The sequence below is a fragment of the Triturus cristatus genome, chromosome 5_2 (genome assembly GCF_964204655.1).
Source record: "Triturus cristatus chromosome 5_2, aTriCri1.1, whole genome shotgun sequence".
Taxonomy (NCBI): Eukaryota; Metazoa; Chordata; class Amphibia; order Caudata; family Salamandridae; genus Triturus; species Triturus cristatus.
In genome coordinates this window covers 1125169584-1125195681 of record NC_140588.1, presented here as the reverse complement: position 1 = coordinate 1125195681, position 26098 = coordinate 1125169584, and the positions used below count along the sequence as shown (strand labels likewise).

The following is a 26098-nucleotide window of genomic DNA, read 5'->3' as shown; positions in this document are numbered from 1 at the left end:
ACAACTCCAGAGGCACATACTTTGGCTAATACCTTACAGTCTGCATCCCCACATTTAGTTATAATGATGACCATGCGATTCCAAGAGAAGACCTTAACTCAAGTAGCCGTGATGGTGGACTCGGGAGCTACTGGCAATTTTTGCGATTTGAAGTTTGCCGAAGGGATCGGGTTGAGAGCCATCAAGAAGGAGCGCAGTGAAGCAGTTCGCGCAGTAGATGGTACCAACCTTTCGTCTGGCCCCATTGTGAGTCATACAGAACCCGTTGAGTTGGAGTCAGACGAAGGTCACCTGGAAACATTGCAGTTTAATTTGATCGATGCTCCACAGTTTCAGTTAATCTTGGGCTTGCCATGGCTCACCGAGCATAATCCGGCAATAGACTGGGGGGCCCGAACCATAGTGCTAAGATCAAAATATTGTGAGGAGAATTGTTATAAGAAATGTTCGGGCGAATCCACGAACACCCCTGCGTCCTTTTTGAGCGAGAAAGAGGCAACGATCTGTGTTATAACAACTACCAAATTGCCTGAGGAGTATTCTGAATTCCAAGATGTCTTTAGTGAGGTAGAAGCTGACAGACTCCCTCCACATAGGGACTACGATTGTAAAATCGAATTGGAGCCTGGCACAAACCTTCCGTGCAGTAGAATTTATGCTCTAACAGAGCGAGAGGACGCTCACCTGAAGGAATACTTGGAAAAATATCTCGAAAATGGGTTCATACGACCATCTCAGTCCCCAGTCTCTTTGCCACCTTTTTTCATCCCCAAAAAGAATGGGGAATTGAGAACTTGTATTGACTATCGAGCCATCAATCGGATCACCGTTAAGAACAGGTACCCCTTACCCTTAATCTCTGTCCTATTGGATCAAGTAAAGGGAGCACAAGTCTATACCAAATTGGATTTAAGGGGGGCTTATCACCTAGTGCGCATACGAAAAGGTGATGAGTGGAAAACCGCCTTCCGAACAAAACATGGGCTATATGAATACCAAGTGATGCCCTATGGACTGTGTAATGCTCCTGCAGCATTCCAACACTTCATAAATGATGTGTTAAAGGAGTTCATAGATCAAACAGTCATAGTGTACTTAGATGATATATTGGTTTATTCAAACACGGTGGAGGAGCACGAAGAGCAGGTGAAGAAGGTGCTACAAAAGTTACGGGAGAACAAACTATATGTTAAATTGGAGAAATGCGCCTTCAAGGTTTCCTCTGTGGAATTCCTAGGCTTTGTGCTCTCCCCTGAAGGAATCACCATGGATGAAAACAAGATAAGAGCAGTAATGGATTGGGAATCCCCGAAATCGGTGAAGGAGATACAAAGTTTTATCGGTTTTGCCAACTTCTATCGAAGATTCATTCAAGACTTCTCTAAGAAACTGATTCCAATAACCAAGATGTTAAAGAAAGGGGTGAGTTTTGAGTGGTCCACGGAGGCAGAGGAGGCCTTCATGCTATTGAAAAAAGACTTCACATCTGCACCAATTTTGCTTCATCCAGATCCCTCCGAACCATTCTATGTGGAAACAGACGCCTCTAACTTTGCCTTAGGAGGGGTACTATCACAAAGACACAAGACAACAGGGCAATTGCATCCAGTGGCCTTTCGATCACGAAAGTTGACCTCGGCTGAGGTCAATTATACCATAACGGAAAAGGAACTATTGGCAATAAAAGACGCCTTTAAGGATTGGAGGCACTACTTGATGGGCACCAGACATGTAGTCACTGTCTATACAGATCATCTAAATTTGAAGTTTTTAATATCTGCTAGAACTTTAACGCCCAGGCAATTGCGATGGTCCCTATATTTCGCAGACTATGATTTCATCATCACTTATCGGCCTGGATCACAAAATGGTAAGGCAGATGCCTTATCAAGATTGGGTTCAGAAGAAAATCCAGAGGAGATCACGAGTCAAGAAATAATACCTGCAGAGCGAGTGGTTGGTGCGGTTTTAAAAGAATTCTCTGAAGAAGAAAATCAGAATGTAATGACCCCAGAAGAAGTAGCAGAATGGTTAAAAGAAGATTCCAATTGAGAAGTAAAAGAGGGGTTACTGTATCACAAAGGAGCCCTATATCTGCCCACCCTGGAGATGCAACAAAAGGCCTTACAGGAATGTCATGATAATGTATTAGCAGGTCACAAAGGAATATCGAAAACAGAAGATCTGATCCGAAGAAGATTCTGGTGGCCAAATATGATCAAGGATATACATCAGTATGTAGCCACATGTGAGACTTGCGCAAGGGGAAAACCGGAGAGACGAGCTCCACAGGGGTATTTGCAGCCTTTGCCTACTCCACCTTACCCATGGCACACAGTCACCTTAGACCTAATTGTAGAATTACCATCTAGTCAAGGTTTTGATACAATACTAGTTTGTGTAGATTCTTTTTCTAAAATGGCACATTTTATACCCTTGAAGGGAATACCCACTGCCAAGACATTAGCTCAAGTATTCAGTCAGAATATAGTTCGAGCTCATGGGATACCCAAAGTTTTAATCTCAGACAGGGGCTCCCAATTTCTTTCCCATTTTTGGAGATCATTTACTGAGAGGTTGAACATCGAATCTAGGTACACCACTAGTTATCACCCAGAAACAGATGGCCAAACTGAGAGAGCAAATCAAGAACTGGAACAATACCTTAGATTATGTCTGTTAGATCAAGAAGGGGAATGGCCAGAATATTTGTGGGCGGCTGAGTTCGCACATAATAATGCAAAAAATGTATCCACAGGCTATTCACCTTTTTATCTGAACACAGGTAGACATCCCAACCAATCTTAAAATTTTCAAGAAGCAGATGTCCCAGCAGTTACAGACTTAGTGGAACACATGACTAGGGTACATAGTTCGGCTATTAAAAATTTAACCATAGCTAAGGAGAATTACAAGCATTATGCAGACAAGAAGAGAAGAAAGGAACCAGAGTTACGAGAGGGTGATAAGGTTTGGTTGAACACTAAGAATCTAAGATTAAAAGGAAATAGGAAGTTTCAACCTAGGTTTATCGGCCCATATACCATTGAGAAAAAGCAGAGTGCCTTGACTTATCGATTGAAGCTACCAACAGGGTTATCTGTTCATCCAGTGTTTCATATTTCCTTATTAAAGAAGACATCAAATGAGGTGCGCATAAATCAACCACCAAGGCCAATTCAGACCGAACAAGGAGAGGAGTTTGAAGTGAAGCAAGTGCTAGACGCCAAGATTCGGAGAGGACGCTTGTATTACCTTCTGGACTGGAAGGGTTTTGGACCCGAAGAGAGATCGTGGGAGTTGTCCACAGATGTTCATGCTCCAAGATTAATAGACGAGTTTCATAAGAAATTTCCAGACAAACCCAAGCCGAGAGGAGCTACTTTGAGGGAGGGTACTGTCAGGATTACCAACAAGATGCCCAAGTCAAGACTCTCTGTGAGTGTATTAGCTTTAAAGCGTAAGCTGAGACACAGAACCGAGAAAAGAGTCACAGGCAGTTTCCAAGATGGCGGTCCAATTAACCGCGGTAGGAAACTACGTGGCGCGTTCTAGTTCTGCGGCGCAATCATTGTCGAGCAGGTGTCAAGCGCGTACTGAGGCGCACTTCACCTGAACCGTGAGGAGGACAGTACGCACTAGAATTTTCCTCAGCAATTGTAACTTCGAAGGCCTATGCAGTTTTCAGTGATACTTCGGCTTCTAGCAGAGAAGCTTCAGACTACAGTAAGACTGTTCCGTATTCATTCTCCAGCTATGTATTAGCGAGTGCACAGACCAAATTTTCAAGAAGACGCTTGAGCTTAAATGTTTGCTTATTTAATCTAAAAGGAAGTACAAGTATCATAGTGTGAAGAGACAAAGAGTATTGGGCAAGAGCAATACCAACCAGAAGGAGTATTTGACAAGTTATCATTTTAGGACAGCTAGGGCTAAACGCTAGCAGAGAGCAAGCAGAGAGCCAACCTTAAATAAGAGAAAGAGATGCTAAGTCAGGACAAAGACTAATAAGAAGATTCCAACAACCTTAGAAAAAATAAAACAGCTGTATAAAGATCAACTTGGCCTAGGAGGTGAGAAATAGAACCGGTAGTTATACACATCCCAAAGGGACTAGGGGCAATAGTTGAGAATTAGTATTTAATCAAAATAATATCGTTACAGAGAAACCAGGGTCAAGAATCACACAACCCAAAATAAGAAGAGGAGCAAAGTTCACACCACTTCAGGGTAGGTAGAGTTACAGAGGGCAAGTAGTGGGAGGGGTTTTGGAGGAGTTCAAGCAGTAAAGTAATTAATGCATTTTTTACAGCAATACCAATTACAAGAAGAACCAACAGCAGACGCCTGACGCTGAAGCAAGAAGCAGACGGTGTGAGCAGTCTCTTCTCTGTCCAATTCCCCTTTCCCCCTCTGGGGTTTCAGCATTGCGCGAACAATGAAATAGCGCTTGTGGAAACACCTAGAAGGGGCATTGGGAGCTAGCGTCCTTCTGCTCCCGTGCAAGTGGAACACAGCCTCTGACACTTTCATTCTGATCAGGGCCCGGCGTTCGCCTCTAAGGCGTACAAAGAGGCCATGAGAAATTTGGGGGTCCAAGTCAAATTTTCGTCTCCATACCGGCCTGAGGGTAATAGTGTAGTGGAGCGAATGAACCGTGACTTAAAGCAATCTTTGACAGCCAGAGTTTTGGGTACTGGCCGGAACTGGCTAGCCCACTTGTATGACGTGCAACGTGCACTTAATAATCTCCCTAGAAGGTCTCTGGGTGGGCGGACCCCATACATGATGCTCTTTGGTGTTCGGATATTTGTTCCAGACCTTGATGGTCTAGACATGGCGGCGTCAGCCGCACCCTTTGACGTAGATGAACACTGTGCTGTATTGCAGAGTCTTCAAGAAGCCAGAAACAGTCTAGCGAAGGAACACGTACCCTCCTCATCTGAAGCTGAATTTCAGATTCCTGTAGTTGGCTGGCTACCTCGAGTTGGTGATCTGGTCCGTGAGAAGGTGGAGAACAAGAAGGAGTTTGGCCCCTCTTATCGTGCACCGGTTCCAGTGCTTGGAGTGCAGGGTACTAGAACAGTAATTTTACCTCCACTTCCTGGTCGAAAGGATAACATGTACATTTTGATTGACAATGTCAAACTACAGCGAGTGGCAGATTCTTCTTAGTATGACTCCGGCGGTTTCCTGCCCTTCGATGCTGAGAAATTCTGTTGTGGCCCGAGCTTCTAACACAGTGCCTGATGTTGCCATCGAGATGCATGCCGTTACTGGTCCCTTGTTGCCACAAACGCCTAGTGGTGTGCTTGAAGAAGTTGAGTATGCTTATCCTGCGGATGTTACCTTGCCTGTTTTACAATCCACCACAGTTGCCCTCTCACAAGACTCTTTTGATTCTCGTTCAGTGACTTCCATTGCCCCGTCCAAAGTTTCACTTTTTGTGGCTTGGTTCAAAAGACATTTTTTAATACCCCCTTGGACTTACATTTGGCTGGTGCTCATATGTGTTTTTTGTTTATGTCCATTGGCTTTGTGGTAGTGTTTTTTAGACTTATCAATGGACACTACCTGAATGAAAGGTCTACGATTCGACTACTTAATGGAACTCTGGCCCCCCACTCCTCATCACACATTATGAAGAGGGACCAGACTTTTGTGAAGATTACTGCCTGGCCTGTACGTGATGGGATTGCTTGGGATGCCGTTAAATGTCACATTCATGGCCCCACTGAAGTGATTAATGTGCCAAATGTATTTTGTGTTTCTATGGGTGATGTCGTTAAGCAGAACATTCACTCAGATGATTGGGATGGACAAGCCATAGAAGCACTGTTTTCTGATTTGAAATATGCTGCATTTGATGCTGAGGATTTATATTTAGATACTGCTAATTATGATGAGCAATTTTGTTATCAACATTATGGCACGCATTTCCTACACAAAGCAAATACGTATAGAAATTTTGTAAATTATACACAATGGGAACACTGCCCCACCCCTAGGATGGGCAGCTCTGCCACGTTAGTGGAAAAGTTCACTTATTTTTCTGATTTTAGTGTGTCAAATCCGGCCTCCTTTCATTTTAAAATTGCGCCTAAGTCTGCTTCTAAAGTTAGGCTGACACACACCAAATTATTGTATTCCAAGTCCTTTATGGACGAGTTGGTAATTGGCGGGTATGATCTGTGGAAAGCTACAGTCGATCTTAAATCGGTTTGGCTATTCCAAACGATGGCAAGTACAGGGAACAGAAGCTTTGCATCGTGCCTGTCTAATCCCGAATCATATGTTGTTTTAAAATTTCTCGATTTTTCAGACAACCTGTTTTGGATTGGCTACGTCTAAAAAATTAAATTTTCCCTCCGTTCCGGATCTGGGTGCTTCTCCCAATTGGGGTAATCATACGGATCTATCTCTTGCTATGTTGCAGACACAGGTTTCCAACACGTCCTTCAATATTTCTGAATTGAATCCGGATGGGTGGTTGGTGTGGCAAACGAGTTCGGACTCCTGTTAACATAGGTTTCTGGATTTAAGCAGGGGTATACACCGTTTTGAATCTTCTCACAATGTAACTACCTACTCAGTAGGGAAGTTATGCCTGTCTTGGCTGCAACATTCCACTTTAGCGTCTGTTAAACTTCATTTAGCACGATTAAATGACAAAATAGATTTGAATGATTTTGTTAAGGGTCCTGCAGTTGGCAGGCCCAAACGATGGGTGTATGCGGTTTATAACGAAGTTTGGAAGTTATCACAAATTGAGGCTGCATCCAGATTACGTGCTATTGATCAAGCCAATATGGAAAAAGTGTTGGCTGTAATAGATAATAGTATTAACACCCTCTCTTCTACAATTTATACCTTAGATAATATTGTATCATCTGTGGTAGACATTGTGCAGGATGATTTGTCTGTATTGTATCATGGTCAAAATCAATTGCGCTCTATTATGCAGTTTGCATGGACGTTGCAAACGCTAAAGGTAGGGAAAGTCCCTTGGGATTACATGAATACTTCATCTTTGTTCCTTCCTTTTAATTTAACTGCGAAACAGCAGTTTATGTCCATGAAAGATGCTACATATTCATTGCTACACATTGAAAAGTTAGAACCTTTGCCTTTCTCTGTTGCTGAATTGAATTCTGCTGTGTGGCTTGTACATGGGTTGATCACGTTACCGTTCCCCCTGTTTAAGTTTAGTTCATGCATGAAACATTATGCGTTAGGCAGATATGAACAACTTGGTACCGCCTTCCTGCACGAAGTTTGGTCACTCCCTTTCACATATAGATGTGTGAGAGACGGCAAGCAGGTTTACTTGAAAGGTGAAGAGTGCACTTCCACTCAGTATCACTGTGTTGTGTGTAGGCACATTCAATTGCATGGTGCATGTAATGTGCACACCCCTAATTTAGCTTGCGTCCTGAAAGGGATTCCTGTGCCAGTTATAACGCCGTCTTTTATGCAGCTTGCTAACGGTAGTTATTTGCTGTTAAATGATTAAGCTTGCTGTGGGATGTTAGTGGGAATTCCCTACATAGTGACTGTATCACAGAGGGTAGTTTGCTGTAATAACGTCCTATTCCCACCCCCACATGGCCGGCTCGATGTATCCATCTGGCCTTCTATTCCAACCTTGAAAGCAGAGTTCAACAAGATGAGCAGAATAAGGGCTCTATTGTCTCAGAAAGAAGTCGCGTTGACTTCATCCCGGGAAACAATTGTCCTTCACGTAGCAAACACGCGCACTGAGGTGCAAGCGCTTATGAATACTGATCTACCACTTCATTTTGGGACTCTGATTCAGACTATCTTTAATGCCTCGTCCACAAGTGGCATTGCTCATTTTTTTTTAATTGTGGCCTCAGGGGGCGTGACCTCTTTTCAAACTATTTTTGGAGTGGTCCCGGCCTTTTTTCATTCTATTTTTCCAGCGTCTTCGGAGGTCTCCCTTTGCTTCTCGCCCTCATAGCTGGAATACTTTTGTTGATCTGCGCCCTGCGCTATGGATGCACGACTTGCGTCACACGACAACTTCGTAACCGGATGCTTGAATACTATGGCACTTTGCCATTGGCAACTTTGAGCGTAGCCTATGGATTGTCCTTCCGGTTTGCCTACTTTACTTGTGTGCAGCCAGTCTTTCATTGCCTAGATTGTCCGTTCCAATGGGCTCTGGATTTGTGTCTGTCAAACTTGGTGTGTCCTGACCCGGATTATGATCGGCTAATGAGCCCCTTAGTGGCTCATGAGTTGGACTGTTCTGGTGTCGGGATTATGGCCTGTGCATCAGCGCATGGAGTTCTTGGAAATTGGGACATCGGAATGGCTGCAAATGACTTCTTAGCGAGAAGTCATCTTGAGGAACACGCCAGTTGTCCTCGTCTGGTGCTGGAAGCTCCGGTGGTTGAGGAGCATGTATGTTCCTTCCCCGTCCTGAACTGGATGGCAGATAATTTTGCGGAACGTTCCAATGATTTCCTCTTGGAAGCTGTTGCAACTTATTGTGCCTATACATTGATGGATTGACTTTTGTACTTTCATTTCGTCCTACGTCCTTCAATGATGTTTTTTTATCCTCTACATGGTTTTTTTACTCCGTTTTAATTTTTTTTTTTTTTTTTTTTCTCTTCGAACTTTTTCACTTACCTTATATGGACTTACAGTTCATGCCCTGGGTTCCGTTTTATCAAACTTGAACTCTGCGTTCTTGCAAGTGCGCCCCTACTGGTTAGTTGTCCGATCAAGGGGGGGTGTAGTGAAGATCGTTATCTACATATGTACAATGCTAAGTTAGCACAACCGCGTTAGATGTTAGAAAGCCATCTTGCCGCTTTTGCTGCTTTTGCACACGACACTGTAGTCACATGTTATTAAATTGAGAAATGCTTACTCAACTTTGCTTCACATGAGAACTGTCTGTTGTTAACATCCCAAACAGTGAGCAGCGACCTTGGTCTGTAAACAGTGTAAAAGAAACAGTCTGGGTCACTAGACGGTGCATGTTGTTGAGTTCAGGTTGATCGGCCCACTAGTTTAGCCATAACACGCACGCAGCTGCAAATACCTGAAAGTCGAGTGCTTTTAATATTGCAGTGTTACACGTTTTCATTACATTCGGAACAAGAGCGTTCCTAGGAGCAGAGCATAGCTGATCCTGTGATGTGAACTCTCTGAGCTGATTTTTACGGTATGGGGTTCCCCATTCAAGCCTAGAGACCTTTTATTAGTCTAATAATACTATTAGTGTGTTAGAGAAAGGAAGGTGGCTTAGATCCACTGTCATTTTAGTATGATTGCTCCTTTCATTTTCTATGGTATTGTAACTATGCTGATGGTTTTGATTTTAATCGTTTGTCTGCTAATGTTAGCCAAACTGCTGCATCTTAGGACACAAGGTTTATAAAATAAACTCTTTAAACTTTTACCGTGTCTCTGTTTATTCTGTTGTGGACTGGTACGAGAATAATTACGAAAAGGTGTTTCTGATTTCCACCATTCCTGAGAAATATACTAAGTCGCTTGTTCTGGGTTGTCTATACATTGGGACCGCCGAGCTAAACCTCGGATAACGAATGGGACACTGATGCTGGCCGGATAAGGGGTTCTGGGTTCTGAGGTGAGTTTTTGGTACACCGCAATTCACTGAGGGCCTGGGTTCCTGCGCATAGTTCTGCGCATAAGCAGAATCCCTGCAACAAAGCCAATCAAAAATATGGCAGGAAAGTGGCCAGAGATTCCCCCCACAATAGTGTATACTGCATGTCTCGCAAAGTGAGCAGCGCATTGCGCTGCAATGCCATGCGAAACCTAAAAATGAGGATAAATAAAGCATTTATCCTCATTGCGCATGTTTAAGACCAGCTTATTCCTGGTCTTAATTTTGGCGCTGCCCCATATTTATGCCACCCTTGTAAATATGAAGCAGCATCAATACCAATGGGTGTTGCGGTGGGACGCCCACCACAAAACCCATTGCCCACCCCTTTTATGCTAAGTATAGCGTGAAAGGGTGCCTTATTTACAGGGTGGCATTTAGCCATGGTATTGGCTTAATGCTGCCTTGCAAATAAGGCAAAGCCCCTATCGCCACAAGAATGTCACTAAACCTGCTTGCAAATAGGCCCCTGAGTGTGGTTTCTTCCCCTTGACAAACGAGTCAAGAAGGAACTGAATGCATGTCACCTGTGTAACTGCTTATCTCCCAAGACCACAGAGCATCCGCTAAGTATGTCTGAACTTTCTAAATGAGCATGAGAGAGAATTACAGTTGATTTTCTTAAACCCTTACAAAATTGTCATCATCTCATGGTAGCTATTGATGAGTACTCAAGATTTCCCTTATTGGACAATTTATCATTGACCACCCATGACAAAGTCATTGAGAGACTGGATGATATTTTCGCAGCGTGGTGTGTTCCCCCCATTCTTAAGTCTTTAACAGCAGAGAGCTCAAGGACTTTCTTAGTTGCTTGAATGGCAAGGATCAGAAAAGCACACCTCTCTGGCCACAGATCAATGGTGCTGTTTAATGATTTATGAGCACCCTGAAGAAAGTGGTTCAATGCTCTGCGCTCAAAGGACTCGATCTCAGATCAGGCATATGCCCGGCTCTACATGCCTAGCGGTGGGCTCCCCATTCCATAACAGGTGAAAGTTCCACCACCTTGAGGTTTAGAAAAGCCATTGGACAAAGCTACCACAGTGGTCCACATGCCCAGTGATAGACGTTGACGAGATTCAAGTCACGGTCACTTCTCACAAATGTATCATATAGGTCTATGCAGGTAAGGGCTGATGCACTCGGGCACGGGTTTCAAGGATGGAGACTGGGTCCTAGTTAAACAACAAAAGAAACAAAAGATTACCACTCCGTTGGATGCTGAAGCATTGAGAGTCGTGAAAAAACACAGAACGTCATCATTCGTTTGATGCTGAAACATCGAGAGTTGTGGAAAGCAATGAACATATGGTAAATGCTCAATGTCCCTAAAAGTCCATTTTGAGAAACTCTTCACATTTCAACCATCTGTGTGGATGTTCGTCGGCTCCAGACCTTATGATTGAGACAAGCCCATCTGATTTCCCAAGTCACTCATCTGACTCCACATCTACGATACCAGATGACAGTGCGACTCCTTTAACTCATACTACTCGATCTGGATGATTAGTGCGAGCACATCGATAGCTCATTGAGAAACTATAATGCATATGTGTTGTCCGTATTTTTTTTTTAACAAGATGGAGCTGTAGTGTCATGTGATTAAGTGCAGTAGGACCCTTGTGGTCCTACGTGGACCCTTACAAAGTTATGTAAGCAGTTAGGAGGTATTTTGGGTGTGTATTGGCATGGTCAAAAAAGTCTATGGCAGTGCATTCAGGTAATGGTCGCATGCTGAAGAATAAAGACATGTTTTCCAGTGCTCTGTGTGTGGCATAGTCATAGGTATGCTCCAGAGCTGGGCTGGATGCTACAGGCTTGAAAGGGTTAAATTGCACATACATATATATTGCTGTCATGCAGGCTTTTCTTACCCTACAAGGGGCAGATTTTGATGAAACCTCTGGTCTGTCAGTACCAGGGTGGGGTGGATGGGGATCCATTGAGGTTGAATGTCAAGATGTTGTGTGCATAGTACTCATCAGTGTGGAAATAAAACAGTAACTAGGCAGGGAATCAATTTCACTCCCGTCCATGTTAGGAAGATATTAGGGTAACACGATGGAGCACGGAGCGAAGGTGTCCTCACCACCAGGTATGTGGCCCACTGCATTTGTCTGGATTTCTTTGTTTATTAGATATTTTTCACAGCAATCATCCAATAACCTTGCTACGTACCATATCATCTTGATAGAGAAGATGAAATAAATGAGTGTGTTTATTATTTTCACAGAGTCCTGTTGGTTCTAATTCCAGATGCTGCACTATGTGAGGAGTGTGCGCTTTAACACCACCTCTGGAGAGGAAATCTTCTTTGATGAGAATGGCGATGTGCCAGCGGTGTTTGATTTTATAAACATCCAGATCTCCTCTGAAGGCTCCATGAGACTGGTGAAAGTGGTGACCTATGACTCCAGTGCCCCTGAAGGGAAGCAGATCAGGATAGAGGACGATGCCCTGATGTGGAACACAGGAGACAACCAGGTGAGAATCTTTGTGGATTCTACTGTGGGAAGGGGCAGAGAGTACCATCTAATGCAAGGACCAAATTGATGCCGGATCCTGTGTTCCCTTTTTAATCAAACTCTGTACCAGACAGGCCTTTTAAATTGCAGCACAGTGTGGTCAGAGTTGGGCAAATTCAAGTCAGAAAGAAACGTGGAGCTCTTGAGAACTGTTCTCACAAATTGCTGATCTATGAAAAATAATAATCTTTTCAAATAATAGGCATTTCCTTTTCTTTTGAGTTTCTGAGGCAAGTTTGAATAACAGTCAGTCCTTTTGAAATGCCTCAAAGGCAGTGTAGCTGGAGAAATAACGCACACTTTAAGTGGCTCGGCAGTATCTCGCGTGGATCGTTTTAGAGCAGCATTCATCACACATGTCTATTGATGTGTTATTTGCACTTCTGCAAGTCTCAGGAGGAGGACTGCGAGAATGGATGAGTGAGCAACAGGTGAGGAATGGGGCTTTTGCAGTGGAGACCTGTTAGTATTCAGAGGTCATTGAAGAAAACAAATCTTGACAATACAAGAGTAGAAATGATGGACTAAGGAAAAGGGACCACCACTGGGGTCACTGTGTGCTCTGCCTGCCAAGATCCGACAAGGTTACCATCTGCCCCTTGCTAGCTATGATCCCCCTGCAACCATTATCATCCCTCGTCACCATCAAAAAAGAAAATAAAGAGTACACAAGATAATACAAAACCTAAGAAAATATTAGATCATTGAAATGAATATAGAGCCAGTCAGGCTCAATAATCTTCTTCTGCTTTTTTTGCTGTCCTGAATGGGAGACTCTGGGATGTCATTTCACATAGACACGAGCACAGATTTACAAAGAGTTTGTGCACTTTTTAAATTCCAACCCAATGCAAATGGTGAGATGTACAATACACCAAAAGTCACACGTTGTGCTGTTTTGTTACAGAAACTAACACAAAGGACTGCTTGCATTACATTGCCTCTGGTAGGCTTCCATGGGTGCTTAATGGGAGTTCCTTTGCATCTACCAACAGACTTTGACCCAATTCCATATGCAAAGAGAACAATTGTTGGACATAATGCTGAATAATGTCAACCATTTACCTCAGTACAGAGATCTGGGCCTAAATCCATCTTTTTTTGCTCACAATGCGATTACAGTTAGGTCCCAGCCATATGCAAATCAGTCTTGACCCTGCTCCCTATGGGAACAGTCCAGCCCAAACTGCCAGACCAGGTCCTCCCCAGACGGTAAACAAGCATCCTAGGACCGGTTTTGGGTTATCACCCCTCATCAGCTATGCTAATGAGACTCCAGTTGCATAGGGGTCATGGGACCAATGTCTAGGCATACCCGTCCCACTCATGGCAACAGATGCAAAAAGAACAATTGATGGACAGAATGCTGAACAATTTCAAATATTCAACCCCAGTACAGAGATCTGTGACTAAAGCCATAGGGCCCGATTCACAGAACTAACTTAAGACAAAGTCCTAAACTTACTACCATTTTGGTATTCACAGAATGCACTTACTGCTTTTGGTATTCACAGAATACACTTACTACTTATGGTTATTCACAGAATGCACTTACTACTTTTGGTATTCACAGAATGGATTTACGACTACTAACTTTACGTCCGCACTCGGGCCGTAAATTCTGGCCCGGAGGAGGAGCTTCCGGCCCGGAGGTGGGGCTTCCGACCCGGAGGCGGATCTTCAGGCTCAGAGGCACAGCTTCCGGCCTGGAGGTGGGGATTCCGGCTGGTGGCGGAGATTTAGCCATGACCGAAATCTCCACCTCCGGGCCGGAAGCTCCGACTCTGGGCTGGAAGCTCCGCCTCCGGGCCGGAAGCCTCGCCTCCGGGCCGGAAACTCCACCTCCAGGCCGGAATTTCCGGCCCGAGTGCGGACGTAAAGTTAGTAGTCGTAAATCCATTCTGTGAATATCAAAAGTAGTAAGTGCATTCTGTGAATACCAAAAGTAGTAAGTTTAGGATTTTTTCTTAAGTTAATTCTGTGAATCGGGCCCATAGTTTGTTTCTTTGGCTCCCACCTGCTAGCACCAGTTCAATTCAAGCACTGCTGTTAGTCATTCTACAGAATGACAGAATGCCTGAAAGCAATTCTCAAAGTAGCATTTGCACTGCCTGAGGAATTGAATTCTTCAGTCCTTGCTCATTATAGAGTTTCCAAACCTTCAGCCCCGGGGATTTATAAATGCCCTTATGTTGTTGTTTTCTCGAGCTTTTTAAAATGGTGAGCAAATGATGTGGCATCTCTAGTACGTGTCATGCCACCTGTTAATAATGGCTGCAGAATTGTGTGCTGGGATAGCCACACTGGCTGTGACATAAGGATTGTGATTGTCACTACAGTACTTGCACTACTTCCTCTAGTTGTCTCTAACTATGCCTTCCTCCTGTACCTGTGTCTTCATCTCCATGCTTATATGGCTTTCTGGTGTATTTTCTCCAATTGTGTGGTGAGGTGCACTGTGCACTTTCCTTGATTGCCTTTCTAGTTGCCTTGGTCATGACACTTTGGGCAGCTGGATATGTTTGGAAACAGAGTAGTTATGGTAAGTGTACCCTTTTTTCCACATCACCAGGGAAGGTATCCTGGCAATGAGCAAATGGGTTATGCCTCGTCTAAGGCAGGAGGGGGAGCTACTGGAAAAGCCAGGTCTTTAACATTTGTGGAACTTAAGAAGTAAGCAGGAGGTTCTGATGTGTAGTGGAAGGTGGTTTCATTTTTTTAGGAGAGATGTGGGGTAAGACTCGATATCAAGGTCTAGTTCTGTATATGCATGGGATGTGTGTAAATAGGAATCTTGCTCAGCGGATGTGTCTTGTACATTACGTTTCTGAAGAATGAATGAAGCCTTAAAAGGCTTATTTCCATCAGTTGGTGTTTATAAGTTTAGAGGACAATCTCCTTCATAGGTCCAGCGGAATCGTATGTGAACTTGTGAGTAGATGTACTGTGAAGGTAGAATCATTAAGAGCCATGTTGAATAAACGTTTGTATTTCGTGTGCAGATAAAGGAGCACAGTGGAGTGCTGACATGGTAAAAACATACTTTTGGTCATCACATTAAGGAACTGTGCACGATTTATCATCGGAGGTTCAGATGATCTGCTGAGGTTATGGAGGTAATGGAAGAATGATAATTTTAGACTCAATGTCCAAGAAATGTGAAGAAAAAAGTGATTGGGATACGTGAGGCGCTTCTTTGTTGATAATGAGTAAAGCTTTTCAGTTTCTACTTAGGTACTCCACGTTGGCCACAAACCTCACTTAAATGTTTTACATCTTTGAGGTCAGTAAATAGAAATAGAAATGCAAGGATAGAAATGTACTGTAGAATGTTGTAGCTAACCATTTCTTTATGTAGTTATTAGGGAGTATTGAGTAAAGCTGCTACATGGGGCCACTGAGGTAGAAATATTGTAAGAGGGCTGGTGTGTCTGTTTTATTGGAAAATTAAGTGCCCGGTGGATGAGTACCTGTGGAATTATGTGTGTTTTTTCACTTTAGAAAGCCGCCATTGGCTGTGATAGATGTGTCATTGACATGGAGTTTGTCTTTACTCTCATGGATGTCTTCCCTTTGCTTCTTGTATTGTCAAGTGAAGGGATGAGTACCTGTGGGATTGTGTGTGTTTTTTCACTTTAGATATGATAAGGTTAGAGAGAAAGCCGCCATTGGCTGTGATGGATGTGTCATTGACATGGAGTTTGTCTTTACTCTCATGTTTGTCTTCCCTTTGCTTCTTGTATTGGTAAGTGAAGTGCCCGGTGGATGAGTACCTGTGGGATTGTGGGTGAATGTTTACTTTGGATAAGGTAAGGTTGGCAAGGAAGATAACATTGTTATGCAATAGGGAACTCATAGAGCACATGTACACCTTAAGGTCTCTTGGCTCTAAGGTAGTGGTGGAAGCAGCAGCTAGCAGCCGAGTTATCAATAAGCTTGTCTAAACGGCCAGGTTTTTAAGAATTTTCTGAATCTCACATAATTGCATGATGATCTTATGTTGGGGCATAGAATGTTCCAGGTGTTGGGAGTCAATACAGGAAATCAGGTCCCTCCTACCCCCTTTCTTTTACTTCTTCAGGCAGTGAGTAAATTCCGATGAGCTGATCTACGATGGTGAATTCTAGAGGGCAAGAAGGATGGGCCTTTGCCCTGAAGAGCTTTAAAAATAATGCAGCCGGTTTTGAAAATGGTCCTTTGCGGTACCGGCAGCCTGTGTAGCTTTTTCAACAAAGGCTTAGTGTAACAGTGTCTAGGCTGACAGAAGACCAGCCGGGCCGCCTGATTTTGAACTAATTGCAACATGGTATTTAGGCCAATAGGGAGTCCCTGACATGGCACATTGGAATTATCAATCCGGAATCTGTTAGACTATTGGATGACAGGTTTCACCGTGAAGCATCTTCTATTGTTCCTTATTCTCAGAAGTTGAAGATAACAGGAGGAAGACACCGCTCGTATCTGATGTTTCAGGGATAGATCCTCATGAATGACAATCCCAAGACTTTAAACAGCTTCCTGGGGTGTGGGAAGTGATCTCATCGCAGGAGGGCAAAGGGAGGGATTCAACTGATGCGGTTTGTTCTTCCTGACCACAATTTCAGTTTTGTCTGCGATTAACTTCAAATGGTGACTATTCATCGAGTCCTCATTCTAAACTATGGTATTTGAAAAAATGCCTTAAAAAATCAGCTGTATATCATCAGTGTAGTTGTATATTTTCACCTTTTCCTCCTGATGGGAATGTATTAGAGGGCAAATATAAATATTGAACAAATAAGGGGGTAAGAGGGATCCCTGGGGTACACTGCAAGTTAGTTGAACCTTAACAGAGCGACACGGGGAACATTGACTGATTGGACCAGTTCTTTAGGAAAGGAGGCCAATCAATCAAGAGCAGTGCCCTGCAATCCTGCGGTGCTTACATGGACGATCAATATAGCATGGTGTCACGTGGCTGGGTAAGCACCAGAAAGAAACCCTGCCATTTTACATGTTTCTTAAATTGCCTTCTTTTCTTCACAATGACTTTTGACACACATTTGCTTGCCTGAATTGTTTCACTGAATCCATGTTGCTTACAAATTCCAGTTTGTAAGTACACTATTATATCATCTTGAACATTTAGTGCATAGCCTAGATACACATTGTGCCAATGTTGTTGTATGTTATTCATCCATGAGGTGACACGACTATCACAAGACAATAATCAAATGTGAGCCTGGCTGACGCTTCAACATGGAAGCATGGATATAAAAACTAATGCATTTCCATGCTCAAATGAGAGGTGCACTCTGCTTCCATTGCTAGGTCTTTGCTGTTGTTGCAGTCCCAGCCCAGCTGATTCATGTTTATTGGAGATGTCCATGGTGGTAGAGGCTATCCTCCGTAGCTGAGTAAGTAACCCCTCTGTATTGGTTATAGGTTTTTCTTCAAGCTTGGACAATTCAAAGGATGTTTCCATTGTGTTACCCTCTCTGAAATGCACTCACAATTATGTCTTTAGAAGACAAATTTAACATCGCTGAGAACTGCAGGCCTATGGTTACTTAGGAACTGTTACAGCAGTGGTTCCCAATCTGTGCGCCGTGGCACCCTGGTGCGCTATCAAAACTAGCAAGGGGCGCCATGAACACAGTTTGGGAACCACTGTCAAGACCTTTGACCTCTTCTTCAGAACTGCACAGCTCTGCTACCAAAGCTGCAAGATAATGACTTTGAAGAAACTCTCAATAATTAACTTTTCATGCACTGCCAAAAGGCACACCACGGGCTGCAAAGAGTTATTGCTAAAAGGGGAAGACAATCGGAGCCGCTCACAGAGCAGCAGATGTGTCCTAACCCTGCCACATTCACCCCTGTATACGAACTGAGCAGGCAGGAATATTTGGAAACCCTCTATTAATCTTTCTGCATTCTTTTTCTCTCTCCACGAACAAGAGGCTGAACAGTTACAGAATAGTCTTGCAGGAACCGGTGGAGATGTGGTCTTCGTGGTTGGGGCTCATGAAGCATATAGGACAGAGGTATTCTATTCGTGGAATAAATTCTCAGCAGCAGACAAAACAACAAGACTGTTTTACACATACACACAAATAAGTATACACAATATGAAGAAATAGAAATATCTTTAACATGCCAAGAACACAGAAATTGGTTTCATGGCACCCTACCACACACAACAGAGAACATTAGACGAGGTCCCCTTATCAATGAGGGAGCAGCATGGCCAGACTTAGCGATAATTTATCAATAGTACAATTTCATGGCCTATACATACATATAGTGACAATATACAGATGTTTGACACTGTTTGTTATGCAAATATTGACATTGAATCCTGGAAGGTCTACACAACTTGCACAACCACAATTGGCTACACTGGACATTAGGCCACAAACACTAAATGTAGTCATGGGTAAGGTTCCCGTCAGATGGAAGGAGATTCAGTTCTGGATTGTGAAAAAAGCAAGTCAGCTTGAAGCAGTGCTTCCTCATATGGAACCCCAGGAAAGCACCGTTTTCACTATATGCTTGTCAGTGGGGATGGCTCCCCCTGTGGAAAACTGCACCACTTGTGGTACAGTTTTTTTGCTGCAGTGTATATTAGAACACAGAGTACCCCTTCAATACCTGTTTTGTCAGATGTGCTTCATCAGATTCAGAATGAGTAACTTTGCTGCAGTATCTGTCATTATGTTAAGTAACATTAAAGGGGAAGCAGCGGGGTTGGTTACACGCCAGAGTCTCTTCGATTTGGCTCTGGGACAACAGGAGCAGGAATTCCTAAAATTATCAAAGAAACATATGCAACACTAGGTAGGGATGATTTGGGAACCAAACCAGGGAAACCACAACTGAAGATTAGTTCTGGAAAGGGCAACTCAAAGCGAGCATGTGAGTCTTCCACAAAGAAGACAAAGTTAAATTACAGGGTGGGTCTCCTCAACAGGAAGCCACAGCAAAGCACTATAACCTGCTTAAGGTGACAATATAAGACTGCCTGACAGGTATCAGGATACTGATACACGTTCATATTGTTCCTTTCAGGAGTCATAGGAAAAACATGTGTGGAGAGGTGGATGATCAGAGCACAGATCGGAGGAGTACGTGAAACTGAAGTAGAGCAGGAAGATAAACCTAAAACATCCAAACCTAAATTCAAAAAGAAGACGGTAGATAGACTTAAGGTCAAGCATGCCAGAAATATTTAGGACGCTGCTTCTGATTGGGAATGGGATGTGATCATGCTGGACAGCACAGCAGAGGTCACTATAGTTTGCTGGAAACTGATGGACTCTCTGGTGGCAATAGCGCTTACCAAACATATCCAGGTGGAAACACCGAATCCACATGTAGGTGTTCCTCATCTGTTATACAAGATGCAACTCCAGATGGATGGGATCATACAGAGACCCATTAAAGTTCTCTTTTGGGAGAACTTGTCATTAAGCTTTGACTTTCTTCTGGCTGAAAATGATTGGCCACCAGAATTTGTTATGAACTGCGCAAACGGATAAATGATAATTTATCCTGCCATCTCCAGCTTCGTTCTGGAACACATTAAACATTCATATGCCAAGGATCGGCATTAGCGCAAGCCCTAGCTTTATACCGCAAACATGTGGGGTGAGATGACTGTACCCTTTATCATGAAATACCACTGAGGTGACCCTGAAACTTCAAAGACAATACCCCATCAAACATGAGGCTAAAAAGCAAATTAGGGAATTACTCCAACAACTTAAATACCATGGTATAATAGAAAGTTGTAACTCTATAATTAATAATCTTTTGTTTATCCATGATGAAACCTGATCATTCTAATAATCTAGTATTAGATTACAGACACTTAAACACAGCTACTTGCACATTTACAGTACAAAACGCACACAGCACGGCACTAATGAACAATATAATGTGGAAAAAATACGAAACAACACTAGACATCTCAAATGGATTTTTCTGCTAAAATACAGCACCTGAAAGCAGGTATTTGAATGCATTCAGCACACTGGGCCCTCAGAGGCAAGTCTGTTGATTGCCCCAGGGATATAGGAATAGCACTGAGATGTGTTTAGCTAGAGTGACAGAGCTATCAGAGCAATTTGATGGACAGGCATTGTCCTATGTCATTGACGTGTATTTGATGGATGATGACCTATCAATACATTTGACAAGAGTGGTTTGCATAATTGTGGGATTTGCTCACATGGGCTACAAATTAACTTTAAAAAATCAAAGATTGTCCGCCTCAATGTCCTGAGTCTGGAATATGAGCTGTCGAATGAAGGCAAAAGCCTTGCAACACATTTCTTTAAGATGTGTGCATTGTTACATCCTCCAGCTATGTTGAAAAGGTCACAATCCATATTAGGATTCCAACATTTTGGCAGAACATACAGATCACGCAGAATATGCAGAACAGGTTAAACCGTTCTACATCGTCATACTTTCAGACTTTCAAGTATGCATTGGACACAGGAACACACAAATATTTTGTGTTCCATAGAAACTGATATCTTAGCTTAAAAAACGTACACACGTGTTAGCACACCAAATCTGTATGATCCCAGGGGCATCAGGCTATACCTATGTCATATTTAATTAAGGTGATACTGTATCAATTTCATATAAATCGCATTTATACAATAATGCTGAAATGGTTTTTACACCAACAGAAAAAATACTGACAGTGGTACACACTGCTGTGGTGAGGGAGCAAGCCTTGGCTCAGGGTAAACTATTAATTGTCATGACCCCAGTGCAGACCTTAGAGACCATCACAAGCACAGCTTTCCAAATGCTAAAGCATGACATGCACAGTGGATACAATGGGCTAACTCACTCACTGCAACAGATGTAGGTTACAGATTTGTCTCTACACTACAAACACAAGCCTTTCTGCAATATGAACCTGAAAATCCTCTACCTAATGAAATATTGCATCTAAATCAGCATGATTACATAATCTATACTGATGGTACTGCCCAGCCTACCATAGAAACAAAGCATCAATACTCAGCAGCATTTGCAGCCATAAAGCGATACATACAAGATTGAGAATCCATCCTAAGAACACCTACCGGTAGTCACTTGGTGACTTGCACTGCACAGTTGGCTGAAGTTAGGGCTCTTATACTGGCGAAATATGGATCCCAGATTCCCACACTCATAGTGAGTGATTCATATTATTGTCTCCAGTCTTACAATGAGTACTTAAACTACTGGAGCCAGAATGGATTCTGAGATTCAAAAGGGTGCACAATAAAGCACAAGATAGTTTGGGAACAGGTGGCAAAGTTGAAAATTGTGAGCCACAAACTCATGTGATACACACAATGAGTCATCAGTGTGTTGGGGTACACATTGCATGTATTTCTTTCATGGCTGATGATGCTGCAAAGGCAACAGTGCAAACTGCTTGACCTATGGAAGAGCTCTCGGAGGACTGCTTACTGCTATGAACTGCTGTGTACTCTGCAAGACTATATCTGTAAGAACTGCTTTGCTGACTGGAACCTGCTTTGAACCCTCAAAAGCCAGCCCAGCTGTTGAACCCTGCTTCTTCAGCATTTCCCAGAAATACCAGAGTGAATCTAAGGGATAGTTTGCTGGCCTCCTGTTAGAGCTACAGGGGCACAAAAGGCTCCCATAATCGTGACAGTGCACCTGGACCCAGCCAGAGTGAGTCATGATCCCCCACGTGGTGTACCACCAGTCCTGGACCATTGATTGTGGTGCTAATTGCCCAGATGGCCGCATCCCAAAACTGAGGACTTACAAACTTCTTGTCCAACAACTGCTCTATAAATCAGGTGGAGATCAGGAAAAACCTGCTCGCCTATCCTCCCAAGCTGCATCGCTGTCCAGATTGACTTCAAGGCTTCTCCTGCTACATTCTTTTCTGCAGCAGAAAATTCTGTTCAGCGGTCCTGTGCCAAAGAGGTTTTCAGCCTTGTGAAACTGTATTTGGTTCAAGCCCTCTGCCTCGAGCTGCTGGAGATGTTCAACATTCCAAAAAGAGATTTAAGTCCAAACCTAGAAATCTTCACTGCGGCTATGATCCAAGGCTACCAAATGGAAATGCTCCCTTGTTGGACACCACTCGCAGCCTTGCCCCACTAAACCGTTCCTTCTCATGTTATTTTTCTCAAAAGTTCTTTTAAGTCTGAAGGTTAGTGCTGACCGAGCCCAATCCACTTCTTGTATTCGAACCGTGCTCCATCAAGGTAAGCCATATATTTTTTACTTTTTCTCGGTCCCGCATGACTAGATGTTGACGGTTGTGACAGTTGGCGCTTTGATCTTTTAGGTACTAAGTTTTACTTAAAACTTTACAATTTGATGACTCTGGTTCTACTATTTGGGTTTTTGTCATTTTGGTGTTAAATATTGAATAAAAATTGACTCTATGGTTCTAAAATGGTGTGGGATTTTTCTGTGTTGGGTTTTCAATTTAATACTGTTTGTGCGCTGCATTAATACTTCACACATTGCCATATCCTGACTGCTTTTTCTGCCAAGTTACCCAGGGTTAGGCAAAGGTTTATTTAGTGGCTTTTAGAGGTTCACTCTGCAAGGGATCATGACTCTTGCTTGCCCAGGGCTCACACTCCAGTTAACAAACAACCCAGTTTCTCACAAATCCTCGGTTGCCAACCAACCTGCATGTTGCATACTTTTTCAAGATTCTCTGAAGCCCCTAAATGCTTTTACTATGGCTAGAGATCATAAGATTGACTCAATGTCTAAAATCTTTTGAGAATACAGTACCACCTGCTACTGTTCCTCTTCCCCGTCTCTCCTGTATCATCCAAACACTGATTGGGGAGTAAAACAATACAGCATAATACCAGGTTAAATCAAGGTTGTTAGAACTATAACCTACTTCTATGGTGAAACACCCAAAATACGACCAAGAGTTAAACACATATCCGTCCTGGTAGCCACCACAGCCACTTAATGTGGTCTCAGTCCCTCAATCAATCACGTTAAATTCAACCACACCAAAACAACAGCAAACAAACTAATGCTGAAGGAAGTGACCCGCTTGGGGCCACCCGGGTCACCTCAGACCACATATCAGCCTTCCATTCCAAATGAAGAGTCGGAGGAACAGTGGAGAATATACCAATAATTGTTTTATTCAGATTCACTCACAGTGGAGCCTGGTCTGCACAGTCTTGAAGAGTGGTACAGAGGAAACTAAAAAACAGCATGCGTAGAGTTACATTATGTACATTTCATAGCTAGGCAAAGACAGGCCCACAATGGAATTTTCCAGCCAGATGCAGCTGGACAGTGAAATACAAAAAAAAGGTTTCAGTTCTCGTATCTTGCACAACCTAGCACAGTCCAAGGTCGTTTCACCCTGGGCCCACCATCAGACAAGTGGGAGAGGGCCTCTATCTAGTGGGAAAATGATGCACTGGCACAAACAGTTAATTATTGCAGAAACAAAACTCAACTGAAGCTTTTCTCAGAAAGAGTAAAGGATTAGTTTTGATCAGCATTCAAAATGGCATCTAAACAGAAAATTGTGCTGCGAATGCTAACGTATATAGGGCACTGCGTAAGCATTCATGGGTCTATTCTAATAATGCTCAACTGAAGGATTTAACCACATACAGCATGACTCAAATGAGATGCTTGATAACTCACCCTAGTACTGCAGAGAGCACACTGTTTGACACAAAACAGAATCTGCATCTCGTGCGTGAAAATATGAAAAGTCCTCAGCCTGCACACAATATCTCTCTTTCCCACAAGCACTCTCCTACCGGGCACAGCTCTCCTAACCCCCTCCGTTGCTATACTTCATTTCGCACACCTACTGCTGAAGAATTCAAGACACAGAACCACCACACACAGGATCAAAATTGGATGTAGATCTTCACAGCATGAACATGTGCGTTAGGGGCCAATTTGTTTTGCCCAGTGTCCAAGAGTTATTTAAAGTCCATTTTGCTAATAGGCCTGCCATGAACATGCCACCAGGTCAAACTGAATTCCTTTCTATGCAATTCAAATGAGCCATTTCGCCAAGTTATTCCTTTGACACTTTTCAGGGGATCTAGAGAACGATTATGAGATTTTAAAAAAATGATTTTTTATATATAGAAATTTGTGTAATTTTTAAGATACTTTTAGTAAAACATATTTTTCTATTGTTTAATTTTTTATGTATAATGAAAATAGCAATTAATTTTTTTTCCAAATTATGCTACATTTTTATATTTATATATGTATAACATAGAAAATCATTGTATAAATTAAAATAAATATTTTTAATAATAGTTTTACATTATATATGAGTACATAAACATGTACATGTACATATATATGAGTGTTTGTGTAAATAAGTCTGTATTTATATATATTTTTAAATATTATTTAAACATATTTAATTTACATAATATCCATGTTACATATTAAAATATTTATTATTTACCATTTTAACACATATACATGCCGTCTTGCACTAAATAAAGGATTATAATCGCACTATATCATGGTCCGGACCCAATGTTTTCAGAGATTCAAGCAATATACGGTGACAAATTGATATATATATATATATTCACTTAAAAAACCATAGGTTTCACACATGTTATAGTTAGCTGTACATTTCACTCGTAAAAAACCAATGAAATTCCACGTTATAGTTAGATCAGGTAACTATAACTTGCTGATGACGTCACATATTACATCACTCATGACATGGTCAGTGACATCACTCATGACATCAATGATGACATCTGAAATTACACATTGTGGATTGCGGTCGCGCAAGTTATAGTTACCTGATCTAACTATAACGTGGAATTTCATTGGTTTTTTACGAGTGAAATGTACAGCTAACTATAACATGTGTGAAACCTATGGTTTTTTAAGTGAATTTGCAAGGTTTTGTAAATGATAATTCCTAACTATAACGTGTGTGAAACCTATGGTCTTTTCAGTGAATTTGTACGGTTTTTTAAATGCTAAGTTATGTATTTTTTTTTTTTTTTTTTTCTGGTTTTTCACTGTGCGCACACCCTGCGCGCACGTTGCGCAGTCCATGCCGTGCGCGCCTCGCTTTTTTTTACACAGTAACATTTGTTTTTTTCTCCCTTGTAGGTCCTTTAATTTATTTAATAAATGTGATTGTTACTTCTTTATTTTTTTTTGCCGTGCGCGTACGGTAAGCTTACCGTACGCGCACCCCGCGATTTTTAAAAAAATTTATTAAATGTATTTTTCGTACTTTTGGGTCCTTCTTGGACCCCCTGACAAACACTAGGGGGATTGAAAGGGAATTATTTCCCCAATTTAAAACATGCCATAGTGCGTGTTTGTACACGTCACCTCAGGCCCCGTCCCCTCCCTTCACCACTGTGTAAACACGCCCTGTGGCTGTTCTAAGTAGAGAGATTAAGTCCCCTTGAATCCTAATGGTCCCTAGGGTCAAACTAGACCACTAGGTACCTCCAGTAAGCGCCACAGAGCTGCGTTGCAGAGAGGTGTAAAAAGGGACTTGGCCTCAGAACACCTGTCTGCAGCGCAGCTCCCTGGCGCATACTGGAGATGCCTGTTGGGCTAGTTGGCCCTCAGGGACCCTCAGTATTGAAGAAGAATTAATTCCCCAACTTACAACTCGCCAGGGGGCGTGTTTGCAGAGTGCTGCAAGGAGGGGGCGTGGCCTCCGGCACAATGCCAGTCTTTTATTTATTTTAATTTTTTAAGAAGGGGGGCTGTGTGGTTCCCCTTCTTGTTCTAATTTATTGGCCCTGATGACCCCATCCCCCAGGGCCTGTCTCCTAATTATATTTTTTTGACCCCAATCCCCAGGGCCGGCCACTGTTTTATATTATTTTTAAAAAAATATATATTTATAGACACACCTAGGACATGCTGG

General features: G+C 42.6%; 1 protein-coding gene across 1 annotated transcript in view; it reads left to right on the top strand.

Moving 5' to 3' along the window:
* Nucleotides 1-2856: 2856 nt before the first annotated feature.
* The window catches only part of LOC146829878 (vomeronasal type-2 receptor 116-like), a 121209-nt gene continuing 97967 nt past the window's right edge, over nt 2857-26098 (top strand). The window contains exons 1-2 of the mRNA XM_085606554.1: nt 2857-3438; nt 11927-12154. Coding sequence (XP_085462680.1) covers nt 2857-3438; nt 11927-12154 — 810 coding nt within the window. The remainder of the gene's footprint in view (nt 3439-11926; nt 12155-26098) is intronic.